We start from the raw sequence: 26,230 nt of genomic DNA, 5'->3' as shown, positions 1-26,230 counted from the left end.
ACAATGTATATGTGATACAGTATACAACCTGCCTGGGATGTGGATCAGGAAGCTTCAGGATTCTGGGAGGCAAAGGTTAATGGGCAGACACCAGAAGCAGGTGGAGCCCATTAACTTCCCAGGGCAGAGACCAGAAGCAAGTGGAGCCCATTAAGTTAGTTGCTGACACCACTAGGAAAGCTGAACAGCTACAGGGAGCGAAGTTGGCTACCCACCTTCAAAAAGGATCCAGCTAAAATAAGTAAATGTGTTTTGAAGCCTGGTTTAAAGATAATTGGGGATTTCTGTTTATCTTTCTGAAAGAAAACTAGAGATTTTTGTTTACTAAATACTGAGACAGGGAAATTTGGAACTGGGTGCAGGGCAATCCCTAGAAGAGAATTTTGTTTTATTGATTTATATTCCTGAGGGTTTATTTATTTATTTATTGAGGTGGTAGGAGAGGTGTTCAAGACCTTTTGCCCATCCTAAGTACAACACTGTTGCAATTTACTCTACCCTTGATACTAACTGTGGGTATCCTTAAGTTAACGTGAGTTCTGTAAGCAACAACTTTATGTTCCATAGCAGCACTAGACCACCAACTAACTCAGGGGTCGGCAACCTTTCAGAAGTGGTGTGCCCAGTGTTCACTTATTCACTTTTACTTAAGGTTTCACGTGCCGGTAATACATTTTAACATTTTATAGAAAGGCTCTCTCTCTAAGTCTATATTATGTAACTAAACTATTGTTGTATGTAAATAAACAAGGTTTTCAAAATGTTTAAAGAAGCTTCATTTAAAATTAAATTAAAATGCTGATCTTACACCACTGGCCCACTCAGCCCACAATGGTCTGGGGTTCGGTTCACCTAGGCTGGCAGCAGGCTGAGTGGGGCCTGCGGGACCCCGGCTGGCAAGGGGCCCGCAGCCAGGACCCCAGACCGGCAGCGGGCTGTGTGGGGCCGGCAGCTGAGACCCCAGATTGGCAGTGGGCTGAGCAGCTCAGCCCACTGCCGGTCTGGGGTTCTGTCTGCCGGCTCCTGCCAGCCAGGGTCCGGCTGCTGGCCCCGCTCAGCCCGCTGCCGGTCTGGGGTCCTGGCCCTGCCCAATTAAAGTGGGTACCTACCTTCTCCCTGGTTCGAGCCCATTCTCTTCCTCTCTCTCTGCACTGAGCTCAGGGCTGGGGGTGAAGGAGCAGGCTGGGGGTTGGGGTGCAGGGTCTGGCCAGGAGCTAGAATGAGGGAGGGGGCTCAGGGTTCGGGCAGGAGGTTTGGGTGTGGAGCGCTTACCTGGGACAGCTCCCATTTGGTGCGAGGGGTGCAGGTGGGAATGTGTGTGTGTGTGTGTGTGTGTGTGTACAGGAGCTCACGCTTGGTGCTCAGGGTGGGGGTGGGGATGTGGGGGGGTGCAAGAGTCAGGGCTGGGATTGTGGGGGGTGCAGGGGTCAGGGCAGAGGGCTAGGTGTGTGTATGGAGGGTTCAGGGGTCAGGGCAGAGGGCTGGGGTGCTTGGCTCAGGGGAGCAGCTCACGGCAGGGAGCTGGAGGGGATATGCCCCATCCCCACCCCTTTCCCCAAGGCCCTGTCCCCATCTCTTCTCTGCCTCCTCCCTGGAGCAGCGAACATGCTGCGGCTCCACTTCTCCCCCTCGCAGGGAGAAGGAGGGGCAGGAAAGCAGCATGCTGGGGGAAGAAGTGGGGGAGGTGGGAGCTTGGCTGCCATAGGTTGCTGACCCCTGAACTAATAGATTTCTGGTATTCTACAAACTGTCCCCCCTCCCTTTCTTATGCCTTCCACCCAAATGGAGTATTTTTTCTTTGTTTAGGACTGCAGTTGACATGACTTAAAATTTGTCCACAAAACTCTCAATCAGATTTCTAGCAGTATGTTATATGCAAGGCCCCCTCTACTCTGTAACAAGCTTGATGCAAGTTCTTCAACAAGGTGCCCACATTCTGTGGCAAGCCAGAACAGCAATTTGGAAAGTCTGTAGCAGCTTCAGCTAATTTTGAACTAAATATCAACACTAAATACAATTAGCTAACGTCTTCCCCCCTACTGAGCCTTTAGATGGTATCCTAATTCAAATGGTAACCTCAATTTAACTGATGCAAAACTGTTGCCTTTGACCGCGACAGCCCTGAAACAAAAGGAACGTTTTAAATAAAAACTGGCTTACACTAAGTCACCTCAATTTCATGTGACAGTTTGAGATGATTATAATAAAGACTGCCTGAAAGGCAAAACCTTTATCAAAACTTCTGAAAACTAACGAAGTACCCAGGGGCACGGGCAAGCAGGGGCACAGACCCCGCACAATGATCAGTGTGGGCACACAGCTCCTCCAGCCCCAGGGCTGTGGCAGGAGAGCACAGAATGTGCCCCTCCAAAAGTGGTCAAATGTTTATTCCTATGCCTGCCCCTGAAATACCAGTCTTTCATGTGTATACTAGTACTATATTCTACAGATGGATGCACTGGAAATCCCCAACATACAGATATTTGGTAAAAATATAGGTAGTGATAAAATTAAACAGGCTGCCTTACAGCTAAAACAAATGGCTTCTTTATGATGTTCAAGTAGTATTGCCATATTAATTTATGATACTATGACATGATGTATGCTTGACTGAATAGATATCGGGTGTCAAGAACCACAGTTCTCCTTATCTTTGTTTTGTGAGGGCTAGGTAGGAAATCCAAAAAAAAAGGTGAACTGACACTTAAGTTCTCCTGTTGCCTTTTCAAATTAACACATTACCAGAAGGGTGCACAACCAGGAAGTAAAACGCTTCACACAGTAAGAGTTATTCCCTCCAAGACCTCTTTGCACTCAGCTCCCCAAGAACTCAGTTTGACTCTAGCCTTCCTCACTCAAGTATCTTTGTTTGGCATACAGCAACGCTACACTAAGTTGATCAGGCTCAAACATGGGGGGAGGGTAGTGGATGCAGGGTACATCACAGCTCCAGAGTTACACAGAAACCCTCTCCCTTTATATACATTACACATTTCATCGCATTTGCTATACATTGCATCACACATTCTTGGATTGGCTTGTTTACTTTGCAGGAACCAATCACATTCCACATGCTATCCAGGGTTCCACTTCCTCTTTACCTCCTCTCTACATTCCTAATTTATTTTGTCCCTTCATGTGTTAATCACTCATGACAGGACAGGCCTCAGCTACACCAAGAAAGGGGTAATTCACTTGAGTGCTGAGCGCTAAGCTGCCATTTTCTTGGTTTTGCTAATACTGTATAATGCTATTGACACACCAAGTTCAAATTCTCTGGGTGGTTGGGGGAAAAGAGGTAGCTGGCAAACACTGAACAATTCCGTATTCACAGAATTTGAATTTTAAAACCATTCGGCCAAATAACTACACAATGGACTTTTTTCACAGGAAAGGGGACGTGCATTTTACAGTGAGTACTGAGAGCTGAAAAGCAGGAAATCTTGATATAAACAAATGTCCTCCTGACGAAGGAATCTTTATAAAGCTGATGAAATGAAGGGGCTTAATTGTCTTATGCCAGGGAACTTCATTTCCTACATTTTTGTATCTAAAAGCTCAGTATAGCTTTTGTATAGCGCATCCATATGACATAAGTAAATTGAAAATAAGACTCAATTCTGATCTTGTAGTAGCTCAAATAAATATCTTACACTAGGGTAATCAATAGGCAGACTGCGGGCCAAATCTGGAACACAAAACACTTTTGACCAGATCCCAAAATCTTTTTATTTACTTTTTATCATTTTTTAACTATTATTTTCTCTGAAGTCTGGACCTTGACTATACTTTGACCAAGAAATCTGGACCTTGACAAAAAAATAATTTACTGCCTTACATCAATTAACTATTGACTTAGTTCAATGAAGATACCCAAAGTTGACAGTGAGTGTTGTCAAGAAGTATTCTCTTCACAGCATCGCAATCCAGAGGGAAAATATGTGAAAGTGAGTTCTGTATAGAGTAACATTTGCCTATAGATTATGGTGCCAACTTGTTTTTAGCAGTTAGTACAAACACTTCAAAATAAAAATGGATTCCAACCCTGAGACAAGAACTGAACTATCAACTGTTAACATGGAAAAACTGGAAAATCGCTTTCCCATTAATTTTGAAAACAAGTTTCAATTTAGACAGTTTACTACATGAGATTAATTACTCCTAGGGTGCTAACTCAAACACGCTACAAGGCAGGGTTTGTTGTTTAGGGGACAACTGAAGCATGCACTGTGAAGCTACACCTCTACCTCGATATAATGCTGTTCTCAGGAGCCAAAAAATCTTACCGCGTTATAGGTGAAACTGAGTTATATTGAACTTGCTTTGATCCACCAGAGTGCGCAGCCTCCGCCCCCCATCCCCTCCGGAGTGCTGCTTTATCGCATTATATCCAAATTCGCGTTATATCGGGGTAGAGGTGTATAACCAGAATATTCAACAATATTTGTTGAACCCAATTTTTGCCCATTATCCTCTATCTATCTTGTTGTAAGTGAAAAATAGAACAATGTGGTTTCTCAAACTTTGCTTGATAAAGTTAGAAATTTAACTGAATGACTCTGTTTCTTAATACATATTATGTATTTGACTGTATCCCCATTACTAAACCACGAAAGAAACTGAGTTTAAATTTTATTCCATGTGAAAAATTTCTGTATAAAGAAAGTTAAAATTAAATAGGAAACAACAACTTCCTGTTCAGTTTGGACAGAACAGTTACAATGTACCGGTACCTAGTTTAGAAAACCCTGTGTAGAATGGGAAACAAGGAGAAATAGGAAGTTTAACTTTTGTCTTCTAGCCATGCAGAATCATACCATGGTTCTGTAGATCCTACTAGGGAAGCATTATGTCCATAACTCTGAAGCTTAATCAGAAGAAGACAAGGGGACAAGGAGCGAGGTGGTGGGGGGGCTGGATGGGTCGGAGGTTCTGAGGGGGGCAGTCAGGTGGTGGGAAGTGGAAGGGGGTAGATAGGGGGTGGGGGCCAGGCTGTTTGGGGAGGCACAGCCTTCCTTACCCAGCCCTCCACACAGTTTTGCAACCCCAATGTGGCCCTCAGGCCAAAAGGTTTGCCCATCCCTGATATTGTTGGTTCAGAATAGAACAGCTCATGTTACAGGCTATAACATCTTGATCATCAGACTCTTGTTAAAGTCTCTGTAGGCTTGCTGTCATTGATTTCAAAGTAGTTCTATCCATATTCAAGATTCTTGAATGGATACGGCACAGCGAGTCTTTCCAGCTGAATACTGTGGTCAGAATTAACTTGTTTTGCCTTAGTTGTAAACTTAGCTTCAGGGTACTTTGTTTCCATGTATTTCCATATATCCTCACCCACCCCCACCTACTCTTCCCCACACCCCCCAAGCTATGAAATTCACTGACTAATGCAGGGGTCGGCAACCTTTCAGAAGTGGTGTGCCGAGTCTTCATTTATTCACTCTAATTTAATGTTTCACGTGCCAGTAATACATTTTCACATTTTTTAGAAGGTTTCTTTCTATAAGTCCATAATATATAACTAAACTATTGTTGCATGTAAAATAAATGAGGTTTTTTGAATGTTTAAGAAGCTTCATTTAAAATTAAATTAAAATGCAGAGCCCGCCAGACCGATGGTCAGGACACAGGCAGTGTGAGTGCCACTGAAAATCAGCTCGCATGCTGCCTTTGGAACGTGGGCCATAGGTTGCCTACCCCTGGACTAATGGAATTGAAGATGATAAACTTCACCTAATTCAGAGTCCAAAGAAATATTCACATAATTCAAAAGCTATACTAACTAGTCAGGTTTGAAGGACACACACATAGATTATTTTCATGATTGCAGCTGATGAAGCATCCTAAATAGATCCCTTATGTTGACAGAAATCATGTGTGCTGTGAGATACTTCATATTAGAATAAATTAACATAGGTACATTACAGGCAGAAAGAAGAAGTGCAAGAGAAGCAGAAAGAAGTAGGGAGGATGGAGTGACAGGAAAGGAGGGCACAGAAAATGTTGAGAACAAAATTAGCATAGTATGAAAGATGAGAAACCCGAACAGGGCGAGAGAGAGGCAGAAATAGAATGAGCAAGGGAAAAAACTTCAAATGGGCCACACACAAGCTGGGAACACCAGTACTTTGAAGGAACCAGGCTGCAAGGGACAATGTGGGGACGCTGCAACTGGCAGGGGCCTATTTCTTTGTTATGAGCCCAGTAAACACTGGCTGCATCCCAGTATATGCCCCATCATTCAGTGCTCTGGAATGGCCTCCTAGAAGGAGCAATGTGGATTACACTGTTCCTACTTCAAGACCTTATAACCTTTTTTCTGTCTTTAATGGTTGCACAGTGCCCAGCACAACAGTGAGATGGTTCATTACTTGGGATCTTAAGGGCTACTATAATACTATTATGTTAAGTGGTTTTTGAAATGTTAACCACGTTTATACAGTTTAGTTTTGTCCTAATGTGGACAGGGCCTTATTTATACTATACTTTCTTCATATTGCTTTGTTTAAATGCGTGTTCAAGCCAAGATTCCATGGTTTAAGACAGAGTTGGGCAAACTATGGCCCACGGGCCACATCCGGCCCATGTAGGGTGACCAGATGTCATGATTTTTATAGGAACAATCCCTATTTTGGGGTCTTTTTCTTATATAGGCTCCTATTACCTCACACCCCCTGTCCCGATTTTTCACATTTGCTGTCTGCTCACCCTAGGCCCACGGGACCATCCTTCCCGGCCCCTAGCCCCCGGCCCCTCCCATTCTGTCTCCCCTCCCCTGCGGCCTCAGCTTGCCCCTCTGCCAGCCCAATGCTCTGGGCGGCGGGACTCTGAGCTCCTGGGGCAGTGCAGCTGCAGCGCCCAGCCTGACCCGGTGCTCTGTGCTGCATGGTGGTGGCGTGGCCTGGCTCCAGCCGGGCGGCGCGGCTGTAGCGCCGCCAGCCACCTGTGCTACAGGCAGTGTGGTAAGGGGGCAGGGGTGTGGATAGGGGTCAGGGGGGAACAGGGGGTTGAATGGGGGCAGGGGTTCCGAGGGCAGTCAGGGGACAGGGAGAAGGGGAGGTTGGATGGGGCAGGGGTACCCGGGGGGCATCAGGAATGAGAGGAGGGGTTGGCAGGGGTCCGGGGGCAGTCAGGGGACAGGGAGTGCGGGGGTGTGGATGGGGCAGGGTTTCCAGAGGGGCCGTCAGGGAACAGGGGGGGTTGGATGGGGCAGGAGTCCTGGGGAGGCAGGCCACCAGCCCCTCCATATAAAAAGTTTGCCCGCCCCTGGTTTAAGAAGTTATTCTACCAAACATATCAATGTTAGAAAGGGAAGTACTGCTTATAGACATGGGGGATTTTTACAGCTTATAAATTATGCATAAACACCGCACAAAGGAAATTAATTAGAACCGAATTGAGACTTAATTCCTGGTGCGATTGTTAATACTCTATTTCTAGGGCTGTCAAGCAATTTAAAAAATTAATCGTGATTAATCACGCTGTTAAACAATAGAACACCATTTATATAAATATTTTTGGACATTTTCCACATTTTCAAATATAATTATTTCAATTACAACACAGAATACAAATGTACAGTGCTCACTTTATATTTATTATAAATATTTGCACTGGAAAAATAAAATTAATAGTATTTTTCAATTCACCTAATACAAGTACTGTAGTGCAATCTCTTTATTGTGAAAGTTAACTCTACATTTGTAAGTACATGTACAAAAAAAGAACTGCATTCAAAAATAAAACAATGTAAAACTTTAGCACCTACAAGTCCACTCACTCCTACTTACTTCAGCCAATCGCTCAGAGAAACAAGTTTGTTTACATTTGCAGGAGATAATGCTGCCCGCTTCTTGTTTACATCACCTGAGACTGAGAACAGGAGTTTGGTTTTCATGGCACTGTTGTAGCCAGCATTGCAAGATATTTACATGCCAGATGCGCTAAAGATTCATATGTCCCTTCATGTTTCAACCACCATTCCAGAGGACATGCGTCCATGCTGATGATGGGCTCTGCTGAATAACAATCCAAAGCAGTGCAGACCAATGCATGTTCATTTTCATCATCTGAGTTAGACATCACCAGCAGAAGGCTGATTTTCTTTTTTGGTGGTTTAGGGTCTGTAGTTTCCGCATTGGAGTGTTGCTCTTTTAAGACTTCTGAAAGCATGCTCCAAATCCTGTCCCTCTCAGATTTTGAAAGGCATTTCAGATTCTTAAACCTTGGGTCAAGTGCTGTAGCTATCTTTAGAAATCTCACATTGGTACCTTCTTTGCATTTTGTCAAATCTGCAGTAAAAGTGTTCTTAAAACGAACATGTGCTGGGTCATGCTATAACATGAAATATACGGCAGAATGCAGGTAAAATACAGAGCAGGAGACATACAATTCTCCCCCAAGGAGTTCAATCACAAATGTAATTAACACATTTTTTTAACAAGCGTCATCAGCATGGAAGCGTGTCCTCTGGAATGGCAGCCAAAGCATGAAGGGGCATATGAACATTTAGCATATCTGGCATGTAAATACCTTGCATTGCAAACATCTGTTCTCACTTTCAGGTGACGTAAATAAGAAGAAGGCAGCATTATCTCCCATAAATGTAAACAAACTTGTTTCTCTTAGTGATTGGCTGCATAAGAAGTAGAACCGAGTGGACATGTAGGCTCTAAAATTTGACATTGTTTTGTTTTTGAGTGCAGTTATGTAATAAAAAAAAAATCTACATTTGTAAGTTGCGCTTTCACGATAAACAGATTGCACTATGATACTTGTATGAGGTGAATTGAAAAATATGTTCTTATTTTTGCAGTGCAAATATTTGTAAAATAAAAATAATACAAAGTGAATACACTTTGAATTCAGTTGCAACACTGTGATTTCAATTACAACACAATATATTTGAAAATGTAGAAAAACATCCAAATATGTAATAAATTTCAGTTGGTATTCTATTGTTTAACAGTGCGATTAAAACTGCGATTAATCCCAATTAATTTTTTTAATCGTGATTAATGTTTTGAGTTGAATTGCATGAGTTAACTTAGATTAATCAACAGCCCTATTTATTTCTTCTACTCTTATTCAGGTATCTTAAACCAGGGGTTTGGCCATTTCCTGTAGTTATACTATTAACTCTATTACATTTCTCCGTTGACAAGCTCTGGGTTTCTGTGTTCTAAACAATCAAAATCTGAATGTATCAACATTTAAAACTGAATTTTAGGTTCTTTAGATGTAAGTGAACAAAGAAAAAGATGAATATTTTCCCTAGCCTATGCAGTTCAAAAGCATGGCAAGCAGAGGTCACCAGTTATATCTAATTAAAATGCTAGTGATACAAATTCATTTACTATTTTACTTGTGGGTTATGCCTAATCTCAACTGCAGCATCTGCATCCTTTGCAGCAAAAACTGCTTTGGAACGTCACAAATGCAAAGTCCTTGCTATCCTAGAACTCAGATGACTTATCCAATCACTCTATCAGAGAGAAAACAAGAGAAAGAAGCTCACTTCTGATATCATCTTCCTCCTGCGTGTCCCATCTTGTGTTATTCTGCAGTCTCCTTGAGGCTGGGATTATTACAAGAATAATGTCAGTCCTTATGTGATACATGGCTAGAAATGGTTAAACATCCGGCAAAATAAATAACCCACAGAAGACATGTGGGGCGATAATGTTTGTGTTTTTGTGTATTTACATATGTATGAGTAGGGTCTACAATGTAATCAACAGTCCCTGTCTATGCTGTATTCTGATATCATTTAAATGAATTGTAAACATGGGATAGCTCGGTATTCATCTCTCTTTGAAAGTACTGTGAATGGTGGAGGAAAAAGCAAATGGCCTTATGTTAATTCGTATAGATAAGTACAGGTGATGAACCTCCTTCCGAGTCATCTTAATTACCTTTTGTTCCGTGAGGAAATCCCAACTTGTCAAAGAGGACATGAAATTGTATAAAAGATCCTTGGGTCCTGATTCTGTCATCTCATATCTGCTTAGGCTTCATCAGGGGAAGTTTGAGTTGCAAGACTGAGGTCCCAGTTATGCTGGTATGCCCTGAATATGATATTTGGACATTGGACTATGACCTATTAACTATTTCTGAAAGAACTCTTTGCAACTACAAAGCTCACCATCTATGCTATGAATCTGAACTTCAATGAATTGGACCCATGTCTGTATGTACATTGATCTTTTAACCATACTCTCTCTCTCGTTTTTTAATAAATTTTATTTTAGTTAATAAGAATTGGCTGTAGAATGTATTTGGGTAACATCTGGAATATTCAATAACCTGGGAGGTAATGTGTCCGATCCTTTGGGATTGGTAGAATCTTTTATTTTATATGGTGAAATAAGATTTTCAGAAATCATCATATTTGACGTGGGTACCTAAATAGATGCCTGAGGCTGGATCATTTTAAGGGAACTGTGTTGTTTGGTCTTCTAAGTAACCAGTAAGGTAATAAAGAAGCTGTTTCATGCTGTCTTGGTAAATCTAAGTACTGGAATATCCACCAGCTTTTTAGGATTTTGCCGCCCCATTCTTTGCAGTTCACCCTAATTGAGTGACCACAGCTGGACCCCCTATGACACCGGTCACAGTGGCGTAGTCGTGGTTGGATACACATTACCACAGGTTAATTGGGGTTTTGGATCAGAACCACACACTTGCCAAAATTTAATTTTGATATTGCAGAGTTTAAGGGTTAAAAATCAGTTACAGTGAGTGACCCATGATCAAGATCCTGACAGCAAAAACCTGGAAGAATTGTGCTCACAGAGGGGGTTGTCTTTTAAGAAAAAGGCCCAAGAGTAGGAACTGAAAAATCTGTTAATTGTCAGCGATAAGGAAGCAGACCTAGCAAAAATGCTTGCAGTAAGAAACCAGCAGCTAGAACAAGAGCAAAAAATAGTTGATAAGGAAGGAGAAGTTGCTGAAAGAGAATGCCTGTGTTTTGAACATGAACAAAGAATGGCATATATTCAATTGCAGGAACTAGAAGCTAAGGCAAAAGTGGACAGACTTAAGCTCCAACTCAAGAGAATAAAGGAAGAGGAACTGTATCTTCCTGAAAAACTAGCTCCTCTCAACAACAGAGATGAGGATAGAATCTATCCAGTTTGTAAAGATGTTGGTATGTTGTTTGACTCTAAGCAGTTGTCTGTGTGTAACCAAATTTACCCCAACACTGCCACCTTTTATGTAAATGCTTTTACTGTGAGCTCGGCTGACGGTAACCCCATAACTTGTGCAGAGAATGTAAAAGTCAATGGTAAAAGCTGTTTAGGGCAAATTACAGCTTCTAATATCACTCTTGTTAAAGCAGATCTTGTCAGAGAGGAAGATTATTTACTAAATCAGAGTGTGAATATTATAATCCTCTGTGAGTTTACTGTAAGTGTGCTTTTAGCCAGAATCCATCTTGAATGGAATGGTGTTAAACAAAGTTATAGCTGGTGTAAGGAAGTCGCTGCCTAAGGATCTTTTGATTGGGGATGATGTTAAAGCTTTGTTCAGTCAGGTTGACATAAATCAATCAGTCACAGGAAAGAAATAATCCTGAACCTGTGTCTATTAGGAGCAAGGATTTGCCTATGGAGGTCTTTCTATTTAAGTGGCCCAGGAATGGTAAATTTAAGTCTTAGTTGCAATTTGACACTATAACTTTCTGGAGACTTGTGTTGGGTATTTAACACTTTAAGTCCAGGCTGTAGAGGCCTTGTTAGCCTGCAAGACACATATTCCATCTTAACATTTCCACTTCAGCTGCATAGAAGATAAAAATCCGACATAGTAATTTATGCTTTATTAGTAGCATACATGAATGCCCTTTGTGCCAATATAAAATAATCCTATTATGTTGTCCAGCCTCCACTCCTCCCATTAGGAGGCTATTTTAGTTTTGTGTACCTTACAGGCTGAATTTATCCACACACAATATTTAGTTCAGCATATAAATATAATTCTTACACAGCTGACCAAACTGGTGCTCATGACTCAGTTCTGCCTTTGAAATATACCTTGTTCTTCATAACGGCAAGCTATCTATCCTTGTAAAGAAATAGCAAGGAAAAAGTATGTATTTTTATTTTTAAAAACTGTAGAAGCTTAAGCAAACCAGGTTTATTAGCTACTTGCTTCTTACAAAAAGGTCTAGAAACATTTCACTGCATATTACCATACTGACATTTTGAAGGAAGCTATCAGTTGGCAGATGACAGAGTAACCCAACATTTAAATAGAAATCTTGTTTTACACAGCAATGTTCACCTTTCAGTGACTGGCAGAAACACATGATCAAGTAACCTCTTTTTTTTTTTTTTAGATATAATGTACCAGATTTTAACTGACTTACATTTAACCATAATTTTAGGTACAACCCAAATCCCCAGATTAAATCAATGGGGTTCTGCAGTAGTTAACAAAAACTCCTCTTTAATTATAGTGCAGGGGTCAGCAACCTTTCAGAAGTGGTGTGCCGAGTTTTCATTTATTCACTCTAATTTCAGGTTTCGGATGCCAGTAATACATTTTAATGTTTTAAGAAGGTCTCTTTCTAAAAGTCTATAATATATAACTAAACTATTGTTGTATGTAAAGTAAATAAGGTTTTTAAAATGTTTAAGAAGCTTCATTTAAAATTAAAATAAAATACAGAGCCCCCCGGACTGGTGGCCAGGACCTGGGCAGTGCGAGTGCCACTGAAAATCAGCTCACATGCTGCCTTCGGCACAAGGAACAATAGGTTGCCTACCCCTGTTCTAGTGGATGTTCACTGTTGTTTCTTCTGCTACAAGACAACCTTGAAACAATGAAACATGCCATTTTAGTGGGATTGCCTAGAGCAGGGGTTCTCACAACAATTTTTGATGGCCTCAGAATGTGGCCACCAACTTTTGCTGGTGGCTGCTTCGACAATTTTTCCTAAAATACTTAATTAACTTTAGGAAAAACAAATACATATGCACATATACATGTCCGATCATAGTAATTTATTTATGAGGGGGTGTTTTTGAAGACTCAATAACAACATACAGTTGTCTCTATTCTTTACAGGACTAAACAGAATGGAAACACAATAAGGTGCTTTGCATGTTGCTGTCTTTTTTGTTGTTGTTTCTTTTGTTTTTTGATTGTTGGGTTTTTTTTTTTAAGACTTGCTAGCTAGTAAGTCTGCTTCTGTGAAAAGTGATACACCTCTACCTCAATATAACGTGACCCGATATAACACGAATTCGGATATAACGCGGTAAAGCAGTGCTCCGGGGGGCGGGGGAAGGGGGGCTGCGCACTCCGGTGGATCAAAGCAAGTTCCATATAACGCAGGTTCACCTATAACACGGTAAGATTTTTTGGCTCCCGAGGACAGCGTTATATTGAGGTAGAGGTGTATTTGTATGTTTGTTAATATCACTTTTCACAGCAAAGACTTGTTAGCTAGCCGGGAGGCAGTGAAAAGTGATATTAACAAACATGCAAGTTATCACTTTTCCCTGGCAAACGGGGGACAAATTAAGCCTTGGATGGAGAGGTGGGTAGGGAGGCAGTGGGGGCCAGGAGTGACGGAGTGAATGGGTGAGGGGCCAGGAGCAGCAGCGGGGACCAGGTGCAATAAGGGTGGGGGAGGGGAGGCTGAAGTACACTGGCCAGGGGACAGAGCTGCCACTGTGCAGCCAAAGCCAGATCCCAAAGCCCCACGGTCAGAGCCCACTGCCACGTGGCCAGAGCCTGCCGCCTGCCACAGCAGGGCTGAAGCCGGAAGCCACAGCCCCACCGCCCCGGGGAAGGTGGGGAACTGTCCTCCAACATTTGTGGCTCAAGAGGGAAGGCAGGGCCCAACATCACCGTGCTGCCCCCTCCAGCCCACAATCACTGCCCAGGAGGCTTTGGCAGCAAGAAAAGCCCCTAGCGGCCACATGCGGCCACAGTGCATGCATTTGAGAAACACTGGCCTAGAGAGACTTAAAGGCCACAAACTTACTTTAAAATATATCTTCACAATCTTAATTTGCAAGTTTAAGCACCTCTACTTCACAGAATTTGCAGAATGAAACAGCAACAAGGGTGATTCTATGGATAAGTGTTTTTTAGTTGTTTCCCAGCAATGGCACAGCCAAGCTGAAGTAGATTTTTATTATATATGGCAGTGAATTGCCTGAAGCCTGTCTACAGCAAAGCTAGCACAGTGCTTTAGGCATGTTTGCACAGCATCTAGGCACTGATCCTGACTGGGGATCCAGGCACTATGTAATAAACAAATCCCATTCTCAATGTCCTTCAACAGAATTTAACCACTGTCATTAACAAACTACTCTTGGTTGTTTGCCAGACTGAGTTTAACTGAGGTTGGACAAAGGTTCAACATGCCATCTAGCTCAAGGTAGAGACTGAACAGAATACAAGGCTGAAATTATTTATTCCCAGTTCCTTTTCAGGCTCCCAATTAATTGTTCAAAGGCTAAAGTTAGATATTTATTTCCCAGATTTCAACTGCAAACTTAATCATTCATTATTCTAAAATGATTTAGAATTGCATTTGCAGGAAACACTGAGACTATTCACACACACCATTGGGTAAATGCTCGGCAATTTGAGCATTAAGTAACAAAAAGCTCTCAGACCACCTCATCCCCAATGTATACATATAACCTTAAAATTCTGGCTAGCAAATGACATTCTGCTTCCTGATCTCAGTTACGTTAGTTGTAGGGCCCCATGAGCTAATGTCTCACATGCACCAGTTACCTATTCACAGTGAAAATTAGTTCCATGGTGGAGGATAGCTGTCTGGTTGTAAGTGTCAGAACACTTACACTCTAGATTCCTACAAATATGTAATCCCACAATTCTAGTATAAATATTTGCGAAAGTACAACCTGATCTGACAGAAAACCAACTTTAACCTTTGAATAAGTTATTTATTTGCACTATGGCAACACCCAAAGGCCCAGATCAAGATTGGGGCTCCCCAATATGCTAGGTGCTTTACAAAACTTAAAATGACAGTCACTCTCCAAGAGGTGGTCTTACCTAATCTGAAACAAGATGCAACAATTAACTTCTACCTTGCCACCCCCCGCCCCCACTTGTGCCCAACCCCACCTGGGACCGGGCTGCAGCTCCAGGAAGGTATACAGACAGGAGTAAGGGGACTGGCAGTCGGGGCGCGCGGCTAACAGCCAGGGCACTGGGCCAGCAGCTGGGGTCAGCAGCCGGAGCCAGGAATGGAGATGGGTAGCATTCCCTTCTACCTCCCATGGGGAGCCCCAGGTGTGTCCCCCTTAACATTCCTCTGTGCCCCCCCAGGGTGGCACACTCCACAGTTTGGGGATCTCAGGGTTAGAGCATAGTTTTAAGGTCTCTTTTGTGAACTAGAGCATTTTTTAAAATTCAGGTTGGCTCCATCTATGCTAGCCAGCCAAGCAGTTAGAACTGGATTTAGCCACAACTAAATTTTAACCATAAGATGGAGGTTCCTCAGTTGAACCTGTGTAGATAGGACATTAAATGACCAAGTGGGCACAATAGCCTTTGCAATTAAAAACTGCTTCAAGACAGACAGCTGTAACAGCAAATTCCAAAATACATGCATACTCAAACAATTAGGGCCTTCCTTACATTGGAAATTAAGTCAATTCTAATTGTTATACTAACAGTGCATGTCCCCTAGTGCTAGGAACAGTAAGTGCTAATGTAAGCCATTTTACCTCTAACTACACTAGCTCCAAGCAGCCTCAGTCATAAAACATGCCAGTGGTTCATCTACACAAATAATCACTAATGCTAGAGCAAGGATGGAAATATTCTGCAAAAACTGCTAGAATCAATACAGCCCAAGACACTAAGTAAGCCAAGATGGCTTGGTTTTGGTTTGTTTTCTGAAAAGCTATGCAAGCAATTGCACCCAAAGATGCAAATTCACAACCTGCCCACCACATCCTTTGATAAGAGAAAAAACTCTCCGCATTGGCATTGCTATGTTTGTGAAGCCTACTGCTTTAAGATACAATTTAAACAATTTGCATCAAATAACCTGCATAGTGTGTTCTTCAGAAAAAGAAAACTCGTCATTTCCGTTTTTTTGGTTTTTTTTTTTACTCTGATCAGTGATTTCCCCACCCAAGAAAAAGTAACACTGACATCCTTGCTTGTTTTCCACACAGTGGTAGACTTGCCTTTGTGCAATTCAATTACAGTAACTCACTTAAAGTCATCCTAGTTAACATTATTAGTTGCTGGTCAGTTAGAGAACATGCTCGTTTACAGTTGCGCAATGCTCCCTTATAATGTTGTTTGGCAGCTGCCTGCTTTGTCCACTGCTTGCAGAAAGAGCAGCCCATTGGAGCTAGCTGGTGGGGGCTTGGAACCAGTGTGGACCGGAAGCCACCCCATTAGCTCCCCACTCCCTTAAGTTCCCTGTGCGGCAGCCACCCAGCAGGCTATCACTTGCTGGGCAATTCAGCTGTCCCTCCCCCACTGCCATGTGCTGCTCCTGCTTTCTGCCTTGGACTGCTCCCTGGAGCCTCCTGATTGCTGTGCAGGGGTGAGGGGAGAGGGGTGCTGTCTGAGTGTCCCCCTCTCTCCCCCGCTCCTTTGCCCCATCTCCACAGAGCAGAGGACATGACAGGGCTCAGGAGGGAGGGAGCTTGCTGGCAGCAGCTGTTGTCTCAACTTGGTGATCTACTTAAAAAGGTAGTGTACTTAGAGTGGGGTCAGAGTACTTAAAGGGGCAATGAACGTCTCTCTCTCTGCCATGCACTCTCGCCTACCTCCATTCATGCTGCCTTGTAGAGTGTGAGGCTACATTAACAACGTGTTAACCCTTGAGGGCTCAGCCGTGTGCTAGTTCATCATTTAGCAGTAAGGCATTCCCTGAGAAATATCCCACCCTCTTTTACCCTCTGACTCCACCACCTCAACCAAGCTTCACAATCATCATTGCTGTGTACAGTATTAAATTGTTTAAAACTTATACTGCGTATATCTCTATATAAAATATAGTCTTTTGTCTGGCAACCTATCCCCCCTCATTAATTCTTATGAGAAAATTGGATTTGCTTAACATCGTTTTGCTTAAAAGTAGCATTTTTCAGGAACATAACTACAACATTAAGTGAGGAATTACTGTAGTGTATTCTGGATCATGTGGAGGCTATTTTTAAAATAATTAGACACTAGCTCCACAACTGTTTAGTAAAATCAATGGGCAAGTATTTTAAAATGCTGTGCTTAAGATGTTCTGTATTTGCTGACATTTTGCATATGCACATAAGTTGCTTCCTTACACAATAAGAAGATATGGATAGATATTTAGCATACCTTTAATGAACCAAGACTAAATTCCCCCCTCAAGCATGCAGCTCATGCACTACTTGCCTATCATGACTAATGGAGTTGATCTAACATGCATCATACAACATTTATCTCAGGACCAGGACAACCCTGAACCAACCGCAGGAATAAAGTACCTCAGTTAACACCAAATAAACACCAAACCTGTATAAAACTAAACTTTGCAAATATTGTTCAATCCCTCTTCTGTTCAAATTTTTAACAGGACTGTGTTCATATAGTAGGGACTTCAGAGAAGATGACTGATCTAGCCAAAAGATAAGCTCAAAATTATTAGTAACTTGCTGCAGGTTGAAAAGAAAACAAAAAACAGCAAAACATGCAAAAAAAAGTCTTCTCTGTTCTTTGGGTGTCAAATAATCTGTCTCTACCTACTGCTTTACCCTAATTTAATCTGGTACAGACTAGTTATCATCCCAGTGGTCTTTTTCTTAGCCTCACCCTTACATCAATGAAAGAATACTTGTGTTCCAACTCATCATACCACTGTCCATTGGGCACTTACTTCAGCCATCCCACCATCATGAGATTCTTGAAAGGTCTGGTTAATGCATCAGTTCAGAGAACCTGTCCTTATGTGGAATCTCAGTTTACTGCTGGCAAAGTATACAGATACACCACCTTTTGATCCTTTTGGAGAGTGCTCTTTATCTCTCACTACTAAACATCACATTCTTAAGTCTTCGGGGAAGAGTTAACTCAAGCTGCTACCCAAATGTTGACCCTAACCCCACTTCCTGTCCACTCACCAAACCCTTTCACTTGAGTTCGGTAGTGCTTTAAACCTGGGCTAGCTGGCCCGACTGAATGTATGCTAGATCTCGCTTTTACTCAGGCTGGTATTGTGCTCATTTTGCAGTAAGGATGCAGGCTAAACAACTCAAGTACTGTCAGTCCTCCATTGCCTTCCCACTAATCCCAGCTTCCTCCTCAACCCTTGGTGTGTCCAGATGGACAGGCGAGATCTCCCACAACACACTGGGAAACAATCAGAGTGGTTCGGCTAACTGCAGCACAAAGGGCACACATGGGCAAGTGCAGCACCAGTGATGGCACAGTAACTCTAGTATGGCTTTGCTCACACCCAGGTGCCAATCACCAGGCTAACTGTGCAGTGAAGATTGACTCAGACATGGATTTAGTTCCCTGCTTGGGTCTGCTACTAGCTTTCTGTATGATTTTTGGCAAGTTGAGTCCCCACTCTGTGCCTCAGTTTCCTTTTCCGTAAAATGGGGATAAAGATACTGACCACCTTTGTAAAGTGATTTGAGATCTACTGATGAGACACACTATATAATAGCTAAGTTTTTAAATTTTGATAGGACTAAGAATTTAGGGTCACAGTTTAGGTGAGGTGCTTTCCAACAGCTACAAAAAATTCAAGGAGGGGTATTAATTCCACTCAGGGTCTGTTTAAATGAATTATGCACTGAAACATGTTAAGCTTTAGGTGGGATGTCAGTACCTGAGGGTCTTGAAATTCACTCTACTAGAGCTAAGATGGCACTAATGGCTTTTCTTTAATGCCTCTACCAAGAAATCTGTGGGGCTGTTACCTAAAGTTCTTTAACACAAAGGTAGCACTACTCTCCCTTGATCTGCATATAGTTCTGTTTGCTTTGGAGAACCATCCTGCATCCCTTATTTAATTAAACACCAGTCCATCTTTCTACTTACAGATAAATTAGCACAAGCTTGACAGTGGCTCTGAGGCACATCTTGCAAGAGGAAATATGCAGAGGCAATACTTGAAGAGCCATCGTTTCTATAAGTAAACTTTCTATCAGATGGTAATTATAAGAAATTTATGAGCAAATGTATGACTGGAACGGTATGACAGGATTACTTGCGACAGTGGGGAGCAAGACTCAGAAGCCCTAGGGTTCACTTCCAGTCTATGTCTTATATTCCTAAAAGCTTTTGCTTCAGGGTTTCAGCTGGCTACCTGTGGGATCAGGAGGGGATGTTTTCTACCCACAACTTATTTTGTTTTGTTTAGTTTTTTATCTCCTTCCTCTGAAGCATCAGGGATAGTGACGGCTGGAGATGGGACACTGGGCCAGATGGCTAGCATGTCTGGCTCAACAAGACAGGGTTCTGGAAGCCCCAAGCTGGCAGGAAAAACTGGCTCAGAGGTAATTTCAGCACATCAGGTGACAGTCCCAAGGGGGTCTCTGTGATTGAACCCATCACAGATAGCTAAGTAGTTGTGCAATATTCTATAGAAAAAGGATATAAATAACCTGTCTCTCTAATGGTCCTTCAGTTCCTTTCATTTGAAGGTTCTAGTGCAAGAAACATTCCTGTAGACATTCCACTTTCTGCCACACTGGTTCAAGTGTGATTTTCTCCTGCTGCCATGTGGATAAGCATGTGTTTGTAAATTGAAAACTGGCTAACCTATCAAATGAGTAATGATAAATAGGAGGGAGACCCATCTATCTAATGGGAGGAACTGTTCCTGTTTATCTATCAGTTTTGCAATGTTTTGGGCTGCTTATACAAACCAAACTCTCACAGAGCAAACATTTAACAGCCCACTAATGCAACTACACCTGAAAATTCTAGATATCATGTTACCATAAAGATATTGACAACTACATAGCTGAGAAGATCAACAAGTCTGATCATGGTGCTAGAAAGACTGATTTATTAGGAAAGATTTAAGAACGAAGTATGTACTACATAGCTTTTACTAAGCCAGGACATAGAAGGAAGGGAGACATAACAACTGTTTACAAATATGTTTACACTGAAGAGTGTTAGGAGTAAAACTAAGAGAAAAGGAATAAAACTGGGAACAAGATGACTTATTCTGAACATCGGGAAAAGCTTCCAGAGATTGAGGTGTATTCAACTGCGGGATCCCAAGTTAAATCACTAAAGCTCAATAAAGCGGGGCATTTAAAACTAGACTGAACAAAAACCTCAGGGAACAATCATTCCCTGAGATACCTGAAGATGCATAAATACTTCAGACAATAAAACTTGCAGCCCTTTTCAACTGGATCTCAAAGCCTTTTACAAAGGTGGATACAAATTAATATTTTTACAGATTAGGTTAATGATGCAAAGGCTGAGCGACTTGCCCAGAATCACACAGCAAAACTATGACAGTCAGGAAAAGTTACTCAACTGGAGTATTTTGTACAGTTCTGGGTGCCACATTTCAGAAAAGATGTGGACAAATTGGAGAAAGGCCAGAGAAGAGCAAAGAACATCATTAAAGGCCTAGAAAACATGACCCATGGGAAAAGATTGAAAAAATTGGGTTTGTTTAGTCTGGAGAAGAGAAGACTGAGGGGGACATGATAATAGTTTTCAAGTACATAAAAGGTTATTACAAGGAGGATGGAGAAAAATTGTTCTCCTTAACCTCTGAGGATAAGCTAAGAAGCAATGGGCTTTAATTGCAGCAAGAGCGGTTTAGGTTGGACATTAGGAAAAACCTCCTGTCAGGATGGTTAAGCACTGAAATGAATTGCCTAGGGAGGTGGTGGAATCTCCATCTTTGGAGTTTTTTAAGAGCAGGTTACACAAACACCTGTCAGGGATGGTCTAGATAATACTTACTCCTGCAGTGAGTGCAGGGGACTGGACTACATGACCTCTCAAGATCCCTTCCAGTCCTACGATTCTATAATTCTATGAAAATAATCCAATTCTTCTAACTACCAGTCGAATGCTCAATCCATTAGTCCAGAGCTCCAGTACTGAAATGCTGACAAACCTTAAAGGTGTTTTCTAGCTCTAGATTTTATTAAGACAGGATTCCGGTCTCCATAGCTGTCAATCTTGCACTTCTCAATATATTTAATTTCAAAAATTTTAAAGGACTAAAGGCATGTGTACACTTGCCATTTAAAGCAGAAACCGTGGGAGCATCTACACGTGCAAATGAGTTTTTGTGGTGAAACTCAGAAGTTTCATCGAAAAAAGAAAACCACCTCCATGAGAGGCAAACAGCTCTTACCGGTGATGGTTTTACAGCAATGTGCAAGTGAAGACACGTTCTTCCTATTTACAGAGCTTTTAGCCTCCGCAGGATATCCCACAATGCCTAGGTGACCACTCTGGCCAGCAGCTCTGCTGCCAGGTAAGCAGACATCCACCCTTTCCCTCCCCCCCCTCCCCAAAGCCCCGGGAACTTTGAAACACCCCTTCCTGTTTTCTTGGCAAGTGCTCACTTATCATCTGGCCAGGTGACAATGCCTGCTCCACAGAGCAAAGGATGCCCAGCTTTGAGCAATCCTGAGCTACTGGAGCTGATAAGTGTTTGGGGAGAGGAGGCTGTGCAGGGACCCAGGATTTCCCGCCACCACCCCCCCTTCCCACAAGACCTATCATCAAAATGGAGAGAGCTTCACTGTGGGATTAGCTGCCCTCAGTGCACTGCTCTCATCTGCCACAATGGAAGTGCTGCAAATGGAAACACTCTGATAGCTGTGGAATTGAGTACACAAAGCAGCACTTTTCTTTCACCGATTCACTATCACTGGTGAAACTGCCAGTGCAAAAACTCTGCAAATGTAGACAGTCTAAAGTTAACAATGTGTCATCCTTAACTCACCTGGTCTTGCCCATCTACTGCTAGTTGCTCACTGTTTTCACAGGCTTTACATGCGGCTCTAGGCAGGCTTGCACAATGCTACTTAACCATTTGCCTGAGGTAACTAATTTTAGTGTGTGACAGGAGAGTGAATCATCAGTTTTATCATCAGTAGGGAAGATGTACAGACTATGTCTTTGCTACCATGTATTCATGATTTTCAAAGGCTTATTTAAATTTAGATATTTCTGAATTTACTTGGTAATGGCATTAGTCAAAGTACTTAAGGAAAATCAAAAAATCCCAAACCTCAGTCCTGCTCAAGTTTTCTCTCTGGTTTTTTTTTTTGACATAGAATAATTTCCTCTTGAATTTCTAATGCATCAAAACCAGAGATGGCCTGGATCTATTTGTATTCCAGTAAAGCCCTACTCACACCAACACATACGCTGTTACTCAATTTTAAGCACAAGAGCAGTCCAGCTCACCTAATGAATGCGCTTAAGTACTGGCATGAGCAGGGCCTTACTGGCATTCTAAGGACAGATACAGTAGATAAAACAAACCATTCTGATTTTATTTTACAATTTTTTAATGACCACGGGGTGGATTTTTTGTTAGACATTTCCCACCAAATTAGTCCAAATTTTGACACAATATATAGTAGCTCTACAGTGACTGAGGAAAAAAATCCCCCCTCCCCTTATTTTCCCCAAGGACCAGGCCATATTGAGGAAATAATTCATATTTTAAAGACTATATTGCTTTCATACTGCTGCAGCTAGAGTATTTTTCCAAAAAGCATGTAATCTGTTGAATACATGCTGAGACCTAGCATTCATTCCCTGCTCTCCTTCAGATCGCAACAAGTTTATATGGCAGTTATAAAATCCTGAAAAACACACACTTATGAGAGAAACAACAACAAATCCTGAACTATCAAGCAGTCAGAATGTCACATCATCACACAAAATCACAACGTATTAAATCAGATTTAAATGTTACACAAGCTTGCTTTCATTGATGTACTTCAATACACGCAAAGAAATCAGGTCACAATTTAAAAAAAAAGTGATAGGGAACCTCCCAGATCTGCAAAGTCCTAAACGGAGTCACTGTATGATCTTACTACTGTAGCTCTGTCTGTCTGTCTGTCCTTACTTCCTCCCTCCCTCCTTCCTTGTTGTCTGCCGCCTCCGTGTCTAAAACCTTTTCGGGGCGTGGGGAAGGGCCTTCTCTTTTTAGTAGTTCCTCTACGGCACCTTACGAACACGGCTGCTAGTATCCAAGTGAGTTAAGAAGTTAGCTAGTGTTGCTCGGCTGAACAAGGATTAATACTGCACATTCACAAAGCGCCTCTAGACTCCCACCGCATTTCACAAATGCCACAGAAAAGCAGCACCTCTGGGGTGCGTACAGGACCCTCCCCAAGGCAGGGAGCAGAGCAGATGAGGGTCGCTCCCATCCTTCAGGGAGGCTGTGGGATAAAGCCCCCACCCTGTGGAAAGTGCCACGGGGTATTTGGCGGCCGCTCGGCACGGGCAGGCCCTTGGGCCGAGCCCCCACAGCGTTGAATGGCTGGGCGGCAGGCGGACAAAGGGCCGGGGCATTTCACTGTCTGGCTTTAGGGCCGGGAGCCCTGGCCACGCTGACACTAACCGGGGCCCGCGAGGAGCAGCCCCGCCCCGGCCTGCACTGGGCCGGGGAGCCAGCGCTGGCACTGCCCTGAGGCGGCCGGGACTGGCTCCCTGCCCTGCGCGCCGCCCGCGCCCCGGGGCGGACAGAGCCAGCACAGCCGGGCAGCGCCCCACGCTTTAGCCCCCGGGGACGCATCGGCCGGTGCCCTGCCCCGTCCCGCTCGGCATGGGGGTGGCCAGCCCCGTCCCTCCCAGGCAGCGGGTCACGCAGTCTGTGCCCCAAGCCTCGCCGCGGGGCCCCAGCCCGGAGCTCGGGCTCCCGGCACAACGGGCCCGTGTTGGGCCGCGGATCAAACGGGCGGAAACCCAAAGCAGCAGCGAGCGCAGCCCCACAGCCCCGTACCTTGGCCATGGCTCCGCGGGAGAAGGCGGCGGCAGAGGCGCGCTCGGAGCCCGGCTGGCTCAGGTCTGTCCCCGCGGGGCGCGGCGCAGCGGGAGCCCCTGGCGCTGTCCCCTGGGTGTCTCTGCCCGGCGCCGCTCCCTCCGCCGTGCTGCTCGCTGGGAGCCCGTGTCCGGCCGCAGGGGGGTGGGAATTGGGTCGGGGCCCAGCCGCCGCTCCTCTTCCGCCTCCGGAAGCGCATTCCTTCCCGCTCCCGCTAGGCCCGGCCCCTGGGCGGGGGAGCAGCCTGGCGGCGGCTCCTCGTGGGCACTGGGCCCGGGAGCTGGGAATAGGGCCCTGGCCCGACCGACTCACCTACCCCTAGGGACACCCTCCATGATACTGTAGCGCCAGGGCAAGCGACACAGGCGCTGCTCAAGAGTAAGAGACTCGTGCGCCCCGTCCTAGGCTGCAGCAGTGTGTGTTGCTGACATTCCTGCTTTTAATTATAAGCCTGGCGGGTTTTGGTGGTGGGTTTTTATTTGTTTGTTTGTTTATTTATAGGCCCCGCCGCCTGGTTTCAAGTGATTGTATGAGACTCTCAGCTACAAGGAAAAAGTGTCCAGCCTTCCTGGTTGTAGACTAGGGTTGCCAGGTGTCTGGTTTTTGACTGGAACACCGGGTCGAAAAGGGACCCTGGCAGCTCTGGTCAGACCACTAAAAGTCCAGTTGGCTGCAGCGGGGCTAAGGCAGGCTCCATCCCCAGCTCCATGCAGAATGGGAATGGCAGAGCTGGCGCTTGGAGCAGCACCTGCAGGTGGGACAGCATGTGGAGCCTCCTGGGCGTCACTCTGCCTAGGAGCTGGACATGCCACCGCTTCTCCGGAGCTGCACGGACTTCCTCCATCCCCAGGAAATGGCAGGGCAGCGCTGGTGTAGCTGCTATTTAAGGGGCTGCCTGAGGTCAGTGCCTCCTGGAGCCTCCGCAAACTGCACCAGCTAGAGCTGCCCAGAGCCGGCATCCTGAACCTCCTGCACCAGCTTTGAACCCCCCTCCTGCAGCCAAGCTCCCTCCCAGAGCCCACACCCCTGCCCCAGCCCTGAGCTCCCTCCTGCACTCCGAATCCCTCGGCCCTAGCCTGGAGACCCATCCTGCACCCCAAACCCCCATCCCTGGCCCCACCCCGGAGCCTGCACCCCCTGCCCCAGCCCGGAGCCCCCTCCAAACCCCTCAGCCCAGAGCCCTCTCCTGCACCCCAAACCCCTCAGCCCCTACCCCAGTCCAGAGCCCTCAGCTGGAGCCTAATCTCCTGCCCCCCAATCTCCGGCCTCAACCCGGAGCCCCCTCCCACACCATGAACCGCTCATTTCTGGTCCCACCCCGGAGCCTGCACCCGCAGCCCAGAGCCCATACGCCCTGCTGCCCCCAGCCCACACCCTACTCCTGCACCCCTAACCCCCTCCCATAACCCCAGCCCCAAGCACCCTCCTGCTCTTCCTAGCTGCCACCTCAGCTAAGTGGCCCTTCACTCCACAAGTGTCTGGTGGCTGCTTGGGGAGGAGGGGTCAGGTGGAGATGCTCCGAATTTGCAGCTCCTTTCCCTGGTAGTCCCTACCCGGGAGCCTCCACTTCAGCCCCTCTGAGCTCTCTGAGGTATGTCTACTCTGCAATTAAATGCCCTGCTGCCCTGGCTTAGCAGACTGGGCCTGTAACATTACTGTATAGACATTTTACCATAGTGTTTAAAATCTCTCCCTAGTGAGGTGAAGGGTATTTGAATCACACATTCCATCTCCCACATTCAAACTGTTGGAGCTCCTGCCCTTCTCCTGGTGCCTGCTTGCACAGGTGCTGACTTTCCAAAGTGCCTGGGGGTGCTCAACCCTGAGCTTTGCCCGAGGCCCCACCCCACCCCTTCTCCTAAGGCATCACCCATGCCCTGCCTCTTTCCACCCCCTCTCTGCCTCTTTCTACCCAGTTCTGCCCTCCCCCGAGCACACTGCATCCTTGCTCCTCCCCACAGCCTCTTGCCCACCATGAAACAGCTGATTATGGCGGGAGGGAGGGGGAGCTGCTGATCTGTTAGGCCTGCCAGCAGGCGGGAGGCACTGGCGGGGTGAGGGGTAGCTGATGAGGGGCTTCCAGTGGGTGCTCAGCACACGCCATTTTTTCCCCATGGTTGCTCCAGCCCTAGAGCACTCGTGGAGTCGGCGCCTATGCCTGCTTGGGCCTTGCAGTGAAAGTGAGCAAGGGTGGGGGAGAGCGAGCGATGGAGGGAGTGGGGATGGAGTGAG

At 44.7% G+C, this 26,230-nt stretch overlaps 1 protein-coding gene across 3 annotated transcripts in view; it reads right to left on the bottom strand.

Moving 5' to 3' along the window:
* Positions 1 to 24,297, bottom strand: part of ITGB1 (integrin subunit beta 1) — an 82,623-nt gene extending 58,326 nt beyond the window's left edge. For 2 of the 3 annotated variants that reach the window (XM_039527980.1, XM_039527982.1), the window contains exon 1: positions 9,521 to 9,547. In XM_039527980.1, coding sequence (XP_039383914.1) covers positions 9,521 to 9,532 — 12 coding nt within the window. In that variant the 5' untranslated portion in view covers positions 9,533 to 9,547. Of the gene's footprint in view, positions 1 to 9,520; positions 9,548 to 23,959 lie in introns of those variants that run through there. The other variant, XM_039527981.1, reaches the window with a different exon arrangement.
* Between the last annotated feature and the right edge of the window lie 1,933 nt (positions 24,298 to 26,230).

This window comes from Mauremys reevesii, linkage group 2 (genome assembly GCF_016161935.1).
Source record: "Mauremys reevesii isolate NIE-2019 linkage group 2, ASM1616193v1, whole genome shotgun sequence".
NCBI lineage: Eukaryota > Metazoa > Chordata > Testudines > Geoemydidae > Mauremys > Mauremys reevesii.
This window is presented reverse-complemented; position numbering and strand designations above follow the sequence as displayed.